Raw genomic sequence first — 12,621 nt, forward strand, 5'->3', positions numbered from 1 at the left:
TCTTTCACCAGCGACCTCAACAGTTCATCCAACTCTGGAGACATAACATAGCTTTATAAGTGGTTTATAAGGTTTGACGTCTATTATGTTTTCTGCTCATAACAGCGAGAAGGATCTTTCTATTTGGATGAAATACAGTGTGAGTTTGGCTGTACTGTAAGGGGGAGGTTAACACACACTGACAGCAGTGTAAGGCAGTCTGCAGTCTGAGTTTGAGTAAGACTCACCGATGAAGCCCAGCTGGGAGAATTCTAGAATCATCCACTCTTCTGACGGCTGCTGCAGGGCGAAATTCTTCATCGTGGTGAAGTAATTTGGCCGTGCTACAATGTCATCTTCTAGCTGTGTGTGTGAGAGAGAAGGAGAGACAGAGACAGAGAGACAATGCTGAAGGAAGGCAAGTAGCTGTAAAGTGGATCCAAACCATTTGCATATTTGCATATAATCGCAACAAGTTTTATCATGAAGCCGTGTTCACGCTAGACTTTAAGCATGCAAAATTTCTTCAGCGACTGCAACGGTCATGATATGATGTCACACTCTGCAGCATCTTAAGACTTAAATTCTACACATAACAAAAAAATATATATATCCAAAATGCAAAAACATACACTCTACTCCTTCCTGCAGCAATGAAGGTTTAAACTGATGTTTTTGAATTCAGCTACAAGGTCATGCCGTGATGTATCAAACATCTATTGGTCACACGGTTTCATGTGATACAAATTCACAGGTCAGAGTTCACAAAACTTTTTGCATGCGTATGCAACAAAAATTTGCATGCGTATGAATGGAAGTGCCACTTAATGCAAATGGAGAAGAAAGAAAACTGTTTCAAACAGCCATTCAGGTTTTTGTATCCACTAATACAAGAGTCTTGTAGGCTTCCAAAATGTCCTTCTGCTATTCACAAAAATAGTCTGTTCTCTGACCTGACCAATTCAAAGTTTTATGTAACAGCATTTCTAAGCATAAAATAAAAAGAGCCACTCTTATTGGTCAGACAGTTTTTTTCTTTGCAGAGCAATGAAAGAGAGAACTGCTCACATTGCATTAAAATAATTTCATTAACTGATATAAAATAAATGTTAACTAAAATAAAATAAAAAAATATATATTTTATTTCCGCTAGCTGAAAAGGAACATTAATCATTTTAATTTAGTTTAACATAATACAGTTAAACTAAATTAAACTAAACAAAATTTTTGCATTGGACAAGTCAAATAAAATGTATTTATATAGTCCTTTCCCAATAAACGTTGATTTGAAGAGGCAAACACACTGTGCTTAGTGATACTTTCAGATTGGACAAACCTAGAAACCTCTGAAATCAGTCATTTTCTCTTTTTTTGTGTGTGTGTGTGTGTGTGTGTCTGTGAATTATGCGGAATGTAAACACTTAAAATCTCAGTAATGTGCTTTTTATAAAATCTTATGACTGTCACTTTTTAAAATGCAGGTGGAGTGCATTATCTTTTCTTTGAACTCCCATGTTGAGTGAGCTTAATGCATGTAATGGGAGTGCTAAGTAAAAAAACAAACTCAAAGTGGATTGAGCATTTTGCTCTTTTCTAAGAAAAGCAGCCATCACACACATCAGTGTCAAAAAACACACTCTAAAGTGAACGCAGGATTGGGGAAAAAAGGAAAGGACTTAGTTGTGCGCCTACCAAAAAAAAACAAAAAACAAAAAAAAACACCTGACCATAGAATAACATAAAAGAACATGCTATACAAATGAAGCCATTTCCCACAATTTCCCATAAAAGAAATACAAGACTAAAAAACTCCATTGTGGAACCATACAGCCATTGATTCTAACATGTAATCATGTTCATGTTCTTTCCAAATATGTTCATCTATTCAGCTCTAATATGCAGTTTGCTCATTACCTTCATTTAATCTTACCTGTACATAATAGGTCCCTTTAGTCTGGGCATACATCATCAGGAAGCAGTAATCCAGGTTCTGCTTTGTTCGCCATCTGCAAAAACAATCAGCATACACTTTAAAAAGAATAAGATAAGGCCACACACACAAACCAACAGGTTGAAGATAATAAATAGTAACAGAGACCTGCTGTTTACAAATAAGAGGACAGTGAGTGATGGATTATTTGTGGCAGCTGCTGTTTGTCCAGCTACACAGATGTTCTTTTAAAGTACCAAGCTCAAAAAGTGACAACAAATGTTTAAAACAACAACAACAACAACAAAAAATGACTTCAATTTAAATATTGCACATAATGACATGTCACACCAGGTCTGATGTCAGTTGTCTGTTTGTTGCATGTCTCCGTACTGATGTCAAACATAGTGATGAGTCTTGATGTGTGACATGGGAACTGAATGAAATTTTGAAAGGAACAACATAAGGGACATTCAAGCCAGGTTGAGACAATGAAGAACAGAAAGGGCATTTCCCAGTCAGTGGTCATTTTCAAAGCGCTTTATAGCTTATTTGTTACAGTGATGATGGCAGTTCCCAAGTGCAAGACAGCCTCTATTAAGTCAGATCACCAGTAGTGTAATGTGCTGGACCTTGAGGAAAAATGCCCCCAAACTTCAAGGTATGGGGTCAGTAAATGCCCCAATATGAATTTTTGATTTTATATTTAATACACAGCCTATGACAAAAGCAAGTGTTGTTTTTCCCAAATATCAGCGTAACTGCAAATATAATATTGATTTTATAAAACACTGCAATAAATACAAAGTCAATGTAAAGTCACTGACATTTTAGGAACAAACTATCAATATTGTCTGTTTTTGTACAAATCTACAGTAAAACTGAGTAACACTAAAATAATCTGCGTTTTTGTGTGAATAAGGTGTTTTGGTCATTTTGATGACTTTAAGACTTTCTTTTAAAGGAGAAGCCCACTTCCTGAACAACAATTTACAAATAATTTACTCACCCCCTTGTCATCCAAGATGTTCATGTCTTTCTGTCTTCAGTCGTAAAGAAATTATGGTTTTCGAGGAAAGCGTTTCAGGATTTTTCTTCATATAATGGACTTCACTCGTGCCCCGATTTTGAACTTCCAAAATGCAGTTTAAATGCAGCTTCAAAGGGCTCTAAATGATCCCAGCCGAGTAAGAAGGGTCTTATCTAGCGAAACGATGGGTCATTTTTTTCGAAAAATAAAAATTTGTATACTTTTTAGCACAAAAGCTCGTGTAGCACAGGCTCTGGGATGCGTGTTCACGATGCTACGAATTAGTGATGGGTCGCTCTTGAACAATTCTTTCATTTTGAACGAATCTTTAATGTGACTTAGGAAGAACGAGTTGTCTCGGGGAGTGATTCGTTCAGTCGTGCATGTGCAACATCCTATTAGGTTCTGTACTGTAATTAGTTCACCTGTTTAGAGTCTTTGAGTTTTTCGAGTCGTTCTTTCATCTTATGGGGCTGTCACGTGATTTTGCTAAAAAGAACGAAGTGAACAAAATGACTCGAAAAAAGATTTGTTCATTTTGCTGAACGAGACTTAAAGGTCAGAGTCGGTAAAATGATCCGAACTTCCCATCACTACTACAAATCACGTCTAAGTTCATCATTGGTGTATTCCGGCTAAAAAAGGTAGAGTATGTCGAAAAACTCCATCTTATTTTCTCCTACAATTTTAGAATCAATTCAATAGAAACAATTTGGTTGTACCTTTTTGTTTGTAAACCGCGTTCGACTTGCTTGCACTTTGTTAGTCTTTGCGCGTTTGCTTTGTAAACACCGGGTCTGTAGTTCCGCGTGACTTTATTCAATAGTACACAGCGTCGTGAACGCGCATCCCAGAGCTAGTACTACACTAGCTTTTGTGCTTAAAAAGTATACAAATTTTTATTTTCAGAAAAAAAGGACAGATTGTTTGGCTAGATAAGACGCTTCTTCCTCGGCTGGGATCGTTAAGAGCAATTTGAAGCTGCATTTAAACTACATTTTGGAAATTCAGAATCGGGGCACCAATTATGAAGTCCATTATATGAAGAAAAATCCTGAAATGCTTTCCTCAAAAATCATAATTTCTTCACCACTGAAGACAGAAAGACACGAACATCTTGGATGACAAGGGGGTGAGTAAATTATTTGTGAATTGTTGTTCTGGAAGTGGAGTTCTCCTTTAAAGGAGTAGTTCACTTCCAGAACAAAAAATTTACAGATAATGTACTCACCCCGTTGTCATCCAAGATGTTCGTGTCTTTCTGTCTTCAGTCATAAAGAAATTATGTTTTTTGAGGAATACCATGTGTTGCCACATGTAATTGTGCCATATGTTAAAAAAATAAATAAATAAAATAAAATTTTGGTCCGCACTGTATAGTCTAGAGTCCAGTCTTACCTTTTAGCCATTTTAAACTACGTATCCAGTGAATATGACCTTGCTGACTGCAGCTAGTGTTTCTGCCATCAAGTGCAAAAAAAAAAATAAATACATTTACCCAACAGCTTTTTTTGGGGTGTAATTAATCAAATCTGTCAGATATTTTCAATTTTTTCTTCATAGACATGAATGAGTAACTACAGGACTTGATTAGATTGCTAAAAATGAGCACTGTACTGGGAAACACCCATTTTGATGTGCAGACACACACACAGCTGGTCAGGCAGTTCAAACAAACAGAGCAAAGGCTTGAACGTACCACAAGGACACAGTATAACACTTGCAATGAAAATATGAATGGCCTACTTTGCCTATGTTTAATATACTAAAATCGGAAAAGTACTTTAACATCAAAAAAATGACATACTTGACATTTAAGAACTGTATATATTTGTTTACAGCCTAGATATTCTTAGAATATGTGTAGTGTAGTAACTGTGTTTTAACAGCAGTGACCACATTAAATGTGCTAAGTGCCAACAGATGTAGTCAAGTGATAAACGCACAAGCCTCTCTCTGTGTTTTACACAAACGTACACACGCATGCAAATTCAGTGTTTTGGTAAGCTGCTCTACTTCCTGTAAAACTCTGAAGGAATCAGTCATCATACGTGTACATTTACATACATTTACATACATTTACGTCAGAGTTTAAACAACATGCACAGTCACCCCCCTAACCCCCACAGAAAACGACTGGCATTTTTTGAATTTTGAATTTTGAAAAAAGAGTTTAATATGTTTTTTAAGCTATTTGGCTCACGAGGATGCAGTGTCTTCATAACATCCATGTTTACGTTGTAGTACTCTTTTACACATTTATGTCCTCATAAACCATATGCTGTATACCAGAACATGCACACATAGCAATCTTGTGATAAGATGAACACTCTAGCATGTTTTTGACAAAAACTCTTTCTGTGTCTCTGCAGTATTCCAGCATGGAAGTATGCAGAAGGAAGTTCCCATCAGGGTGTAATAAAGGCCAACATTCAATTCTGGCTTTGATGCAGTTGAAAACAGAGCTGTTATTTACTGCAGGGATGCAAACTCAACAGGGGTGAAAAGTTGACAAAGATCTGGCATACCCCCCGGAAAGAAATGGGCACAATATTAGCTTTAAAACTCACCATTACTATTAGGAGTTCAAGCATGTAGTGCTGAAACCCTATTGTAATTGTTAGAATGGTCACGGATCAGCGATCTCACGTAAAACTGATCGTGCGGACAAAACCGTAAGTTGTAGAGGCTTGAAACTTGGAGGGATGGTAGTACTCACACCTCCTACAACATCACAAAGGCTCACCCAAATCAACCTGACAGGGGCGCTACAGCGATCAAAAGTGTGAAAACACTCATAAATCCTAAACCGTCAGTTGTGGGCTCAAGTGTCTTATGTCATTGGAATCCTTGGCTCACGCCAGACAAAACGCATCAAATTCGCAAATTAGCCTGGCAAAATTTTCAGGTATTTAGCATTTTTTGAAAAATCTACTTTTGCGAACTAGTCCTAGGTTTGTCACCTGATCGGGACCAAACCATTGCAGAAAGTTTCTCTGGAGAGTGAATATCAATAATTATCACAAAAGTTAAACTTTCAACTCCCCGTCGCAAAGGGACACCAATAGATTTGAAAGGGGCATGGTCACTTTTATCAAAATGCCTATAACTCCTGAACAGAATGAGATATATTCGCCTACTCGGAACACTTATGTAAAAGCTCAATCTGAGGTCACACAGAAAAATATCTTGGAGCTTAGCCATTATATGTAGTGGTATTATAAGAGCGAAAAAACTTACAAATGGCTATAACTGCGCAACCATTTGTTCTATCAACATGAAAATCATTGTGCATTGTGCATCTTGGTCTGAAGTTCCAAAAGTATCTGTAAGGACATTTGTGTGTCTCAAAAAACATGGCATTTGGTTGATGAAGTTTGATCGCCTGTTAGACAAGGTTAACAGAGGTTGAGGTTTTAAGGTCATAAACAATATTATGTTACACGGTTTTCACACATATGCACAATATTCAAATCATAGGATAGAACTCCTCATTCCAAACAACTTTGCCTCTAGAACCACTGCTGTGAATCAAATAGTTTGTTAAGTGACTGAGAAAAAAAAAAACAAAAAAACAAAAAAAAAATACTTTTGCAAACTAGTCCTAGGTTTTTTGCTCAATCTGGGGAAAAAACACTGCAGTAAAATTCTCTGGACTCTCTTGGCCAATAATTATGAAAACATGTTGAAATTTACCCTTTGGGAAGCTATAACGGGGTCATTTAGAAAAGGGGCCTGTCCAAATTTACCCAGAATCCTATAAAGGAAAAATCAAAACTTCACAAAACGCGCTGAGCACATGAGACAGGTGATTCTATACCAGCATACAAAATTTTTAAGGGGATCGGAACACAGCAGGTGCTATAACAGTCATAAACATTAAAAAACATAATATTTCTATGGAAAATTACCTGGATTTGTTGATTTAGGTGGTTACAGGCTTGCTAAATAATGTATTTTTTAATTTGTGCTTAAATGCCTTAAAGCACTTGAGCCCCAATAATTGTGCTTGCAGCTATATTTATTATTACTGTTGTTGTTACTATTATTATTATTAAATGAGTATTTAATTAAACATATTTAATTTTACAGAACAAAATTATAATACAAATATTTATTTCATGCCTGACTTCTACATTTTTTAAATGTTAAGTACACTTAAAGCTTCTGCTTTGCTCATTTATAAACGATTGCTCCAAAAGCATAACTTCTAACTTTATACTTTTAACTTTTAAACTTCTAACTTTTAAACTGCAGAGATTAAATAATATATATACAGACAGAGAGACAGACAGATAGACAGATAGATAGATAGATAGATAGATAGATAGATAGATAGATAGATAGATAGATATTTTTAAATATGTAAATAATTATAACACACCCAACCTTGCACTGACCATCTCCAGCTCCTGATTCCCTCTCTACTTCCTGTGAAGTCATATATTGATGTACACTTGTTCCCTGTGCTGTTTTCAGTTAGAGTAGGCTAAAGCTACATGCACCCTTTTTGGAAAAACTTGTGAAATGCAGTCAACTGCACTATCCCTGACATACAGATGGCAGCTTTTCTCATTTTTCCGCATATGTGAGATGGCCACCAATTCGACCAGGGTCTCTCGAGGATACATCTGTCCAACTTTGTCAAATCACACACCACACACACACAAACTCAAATGCAGTCACGCAATGTCAGATTAAAACACACTAAGACACCTAAACTCATTTTGGTTGTTTACAGACCGGTCTAAACCGTTAACCACTAAAAGACTGGATTTCATTTGATGTAATGAAAATTAAATGAGTTTGAATTAATGTGTGTAAAACAGAGAGTCGCACTCATGCCACCAAACACTGAACCAAATGTTAATTTGAATAAACATGCAAGACGTTCAACTTTTGTGGAACAACTGAACAATTCATCTCGATTCATCTCCTAAGTATAAACAACCACTACTCCAAACAAACATACCCCAAAAAAAACATGCTAAGCAAAATGCTTCCAACACAATAAGAGGAACAAATAGATCTGGTCTGAAATGGATTTGTATTTTTCTTGGCTGATTGGTTATTGATTTATGTGTCTGCTTGATTGGTGATGGATTCATCTGCCTGTCTGATCCAGCATTGATCTGCTCATCAGGGCGTTCTGGGTTCAACTGGTTGACCTGATGAGATCCGACAGGCTTTGAGCACAAACAGACATTAATAAACATATTTACTTGCATCAGTCACCACTGTCCTGTTTATTTTAGGAGAATGTGAAAAGAATGTGTCTGTCCAGAATAGAGCACTGCTGTTTTACCTCAGACAGAGATGTGACTGTGAAACAGACTAAAATGAGGTTGTGCAGAACATTTTAATTTGGGAATATGTTTGTTCTTGGTGCAAGTTCTCAGCAATCACATGAATGGCTGAGTGCATGGTATTGTGACTATGCTTTCACAGAAGATCCTCCAATCATTTTCACACCAGGGGCTCCCTAACGTTTTTGTCAGCCGAGCTCCTTAGATGGAAAATATTTATTTGAAGTTCCCCTGAGACTTTAAATTAATATTTAAATAATTTAACAACATGGTTACATCACATGCAAGTAATATATATATATATATATATATATATATAAAATAAAACATGCATTTTTTAATAAGTGTGTATTTTGACTTTGTAGCTGGATTGTAAGGTGGACTTAAACCTTTTTGAGTTGTGACAGTGTCTCAGTCTACATTACATTTACACTGATGCTTAAGGAAACCAATCAAACTGAATAATAATAATTATTATTATTATCATTATTATGTTTAAGCTCTAATAAAAAAGACATATGTTACTGTTCTATATTACAATTACATTTTAAAATAAAAACAATGAATATTTGATAATAATACAGTTCTAATATGTAAAAATTCTTTCCTTTTGAAGGGGTCAAAAGATGCCCATTTTCCACAGGTTGATATGATCCTTTAGGGTCTTAATGAAAAGTCTATAATATACCTTGGTTAAAAATTCTCAATGGTAGAATTATTAGGAAAGGTGATCGCAGAGATTCATAAAAAACCCTTATACTCACTTCTGCTGTAGGTGAAACTGGATCATGAATGATTTGCGCGAACATAGACGCATTTGTTTAGATCGGGAGGTGCATTCCCTTCACAAATAAACATAATCCACTGCATCTTCAGCGGCTCAGATGTCGGGAGTAAATGACGACCACTATGTTCATTATTACATCCAGCAACAGAACACCTTAATTGCTCAATCTGAGATATCCTTGTCTAACTTACATCCCTGCTCCGGCATCGAAACGATGGAGGTCGGACTGTTACAGCTGATTTAAGGTCTGAGGTAATACGCCAATGTCAATCAACTATCGTGGGAGCGGCCTCTGTTGGTGCGACGCCACACCGACAGGCATTTGAGAATGGCTCGATTTGAAAAAGGGGATATTATTTTTACAGACTAATTAAAAACTACTGCATGGATTTTTATCATTATAGAGTAGATGTGTACATACACTGCCAACAAACATTAATGTTCAAACAACATGTAAAAGTGAACTTTGCATCCGATAATCCCTTTAACATTTCAAATCCTCAAGCTTTTATATTGGTATTGTAAACATCGGTCTACAAAATGTTGGAATTTGTGAGTTTGAGTATGTAAATGAAGCACATGCAGAGATGGACTTTGCTGCATTTATTGCAAACTCAGCCACTCTGAGGCTGATGATACACAGGACAACTTTTTGGGCAATGTTGCTGGGCAACTTTGAGCAACGTTGCTGTCAACGAGCAACCAGATGAGACACAGGGCCCATGACGGATCTAAATAATGCAGACAGAAATCTGCCCTGAAAACACTAGATCATGAGCTGCTCATGTGTGAATGAACAGTGTTGCACTTCACTCTGAAGCATGCAGTGCATCAGACTATATAGTTATTTCATTAAATCACAGCATTCTATTTGACAAAAGCTAAATCTGCATTATATCGTGCAGCCACATTTATTTATTTTAAGTTTACATTCAATTTATTTAGTTTTTAGATTTTCATTAGCTCCCCCTGCAGTTACCTCACGAACCCCTGCTTGGGAAACCTTGAGTTTCTGACAGGAATGAAAACAAGGCTGTGAGTGTTTTCAGTGTGTTCAATGGAAACATGCCGACTGTTTACACCTTTCTAAAAAAAACTTTCATTAGACAATTCATAATTATGAAATGAATTGCCACATCTTTGAATTTAGCATACATAGTGGCACTGTATGTGTGTGTGAGATGCTTGATTCAGCATTGATGTGACAGGCTGCAGATAAGCAGTGTGTGTGTGTGTGTGCAGTGACATTCTTTGGTTTAGTTGTGCGTTTGTGTTAATTAAACTGAACTGACAGAACAGAGATGCTGGGAGTGTGTGTGCACTCATGAATAAAGCATAAAGGAGATTGACCCTGGGGAAACACGCGCACACACAAATAAAGCTCATTTAAGTTCAGGCAGAACTTTCTGCTTAGCAGAGAGCGTTTTCATAAGACCTGAAACCCTAGTATATGAACACAGATGCCTCCAGCTAACTCAATTTCACACATTTAGTGTAGCAAAACGGATCCATACACAAGTCATAATGTCAGTTACTTGCAGAATCAAAAGCAGCAAATGTAAACTGCATTTCTGTACATGTGGTCACTGTGTGTGGAAATAGATATGTTTTTCACACTGACTCACTGTGTGTGAGACGCTAATCGCTGAGAGGGGCAGTTGTAGCTCAGTGTTCACACTGATGATTCATGGCTAATTACAACAAAACGTACACATTCACACACACACACACACACACACACACACACACACACACACACATGGGATGAGAAGGGTTTGTGTGCAGCAGTCATATTACCTGACCCGCTCTTTAGGGTCACCAAACGACTCTTTGAGGTGAGAAAAGTCTGGATAAAAATGGATGGAGGGAGAGATGATCTCCAACAGCCCAGACTGAATCTCCCCTGGAAACCTGAAACACATACAAAGAAAAACATTTACATTCACATCATTCTGATTTTTTTTATTCTGTTTGACACAAAAGAAGATGTTTATTAAAATGTGCAAGCTGCTCTTTTCCATTCACTGAAAGTGAAAGTTTTGAATATGCAGAATGGCATTTGAGAGGAACTTTTTTCAGATTATTTTGTCAAATTATGACTTAAATTTCAGTCAGTTTTTCACACAAATCTTGTATGATTTCATATTTAATGGTGTTTTAGTCCCTTTTGGAGTTGGAGAGCACTAGTCCCAGCTAAATGTGTGTGTGTGTGATGCATCTATACATTATAATTTTTAAAGGTTTTTAAAAGTTTTAAAAGTCATTTCTGTTAAACATCATGAAAAAGACGGCCACACTTTAGTTTGGGGACTAATTCTCATTATAAACTAACTATTAACTATAACATTTGTCTCAATAAACTCAGATTAAGGATTACTTAAGATTAAAGGATAAAAAATATGGTCATGCAGAATAAGACATTAATATGCGCTTTGTAAGCGCTAATAAAAGCAATATAAGTAGCAGTAATACGTTTTATAGTAATATGCAGGCTAATAAGCAACTAGTTAATAGTGAGAATCGCTCCCTAAACTAAAGTGTTACCAAAAAGAAACAGTTTTGCACCAGACACTATTATAGATTTTATTATTTAGAATCATTTTTTATTTTTATATTTTCCATTTTTATTTTAAATTTAATTTATAAAGTTCTAATAATTTTGTTGTTGCTTTTGTCATTTTCAGTACTTTTTGCTTCTTTAAAAAATGTCCACATTGTTTTATTTCACTTTTAATTTGAGTTGTTTTAGTATAATCAAGTTTATCAAGTATATGAACCAAGTAACGGATATGGGTTTTTTTTTTAATGGTTTTAGTTTTAGTTCATCATTATAACACTGCTTTGCAGCCACATAACACACCAATTAGTAGACAAATACAGTAACGGGAGAAATGAGAGCCAACAAAAGCAAAGATCTAATCAAAACACTCACACAATAATGTTCCAGTATTGTAAGTCTTTGCAAAAACAGTCAGTATAAACACAAGCACATGACTAATGTGGGACGAGCAGAACGAAGCAGAGGAACTCTAATACCCAGAGGAAGATGGACTTTCCCTTCTGTTTCTTCTGCTATTGTCCTCAAAAAGCATGTGAGGAAAAGTCTGCAGTCACATGATCTCTCTCACACAAATATAAACACACACGTATCAGTGAAACTCAAGCAGATTGTGGTCATAACAGTAATGAAAAACTAGGGTACTCACAGGCGCTTAAGGTTGTCAGCAACGCTATTTGCATATTGTTGATCCGTCTGCAAAACAAAGCAAGAATCAATGGTTTAATAAATGTTCACCTTTGGGCTAGACAAGTGTTTCTGAGTTTTTTGGATGGATGTTTTAAGTACAATGTCAATTCTCATTTCCTGACTTTTCCTGCTAAAGAGATTATACAGTCTCTGTAGTCAAGAGAAAAACTTTAACTGTCCAATAATGGAAGCAAATGGTGATGAGCTGCTAAAGCACTTTCCACTATAAAACAGCAGATGGATTTCACTGTTCAGATTCAATTTCACGGTTCATTCAAAAGGCAAAGTATGCGATGCATTCTTCGAGTTTCCACAAGAGGCGCTATAGCCGTCATCACAACG

The 12,621-nt window shown here is 36.2% G+C and overlaps 1 protein-coding gene across 1 annotated transcript in view; it reads right to left on the reverse strand.

Annotated features, from left to right (window-relative positions):
• The window catches only part of mgat4b (alpha-1,3-mannosyl-glycoprotein 4-beta-N-acetylglucosaminyltransferase B), a 160,672-nt gene that overhangs the window by 46,663 nt on the left and 101,388 nt on the right, over positions 1-12,621 (reverse strand). The window contains exons 5-8 of the mRNA XM_051104441.1: positions 12,239-12,285; positions 10,830-10,943; positions 1,910-1,985; positions 228-342 (exon numbers count right to left, since the gene is read on the reverse strand). Coding sequence (XP_050960398.1) covers positions 228-342; positions 1,910-1,985; positions 10,830-10,943; positions 12,239-12,285 — 352 coding nt within the window. The remainder of the gene's footprint in view (positions 1-227; positions 343-1,909; positions 1,986-10,829; positions 10,944-12,238; positions 12,286-12,621) is intronic.

Source organism: Labeo rohita, unplaced genomic scaffold, assembly GCF_022985175.1.
Source record: "Labeo rohita strain BAU-BD-2019 unplaced genomic scaffold, IGBB_LRoh.1.0 scaffold_72, whole genome shotgun sequence".
NCBI classification, from domain to species: Eukaryota; Metazoa; Chordata; class Actinopteri; order Cypriniformes; family Cyprinidae; genus Labeo; species Labeo rohita.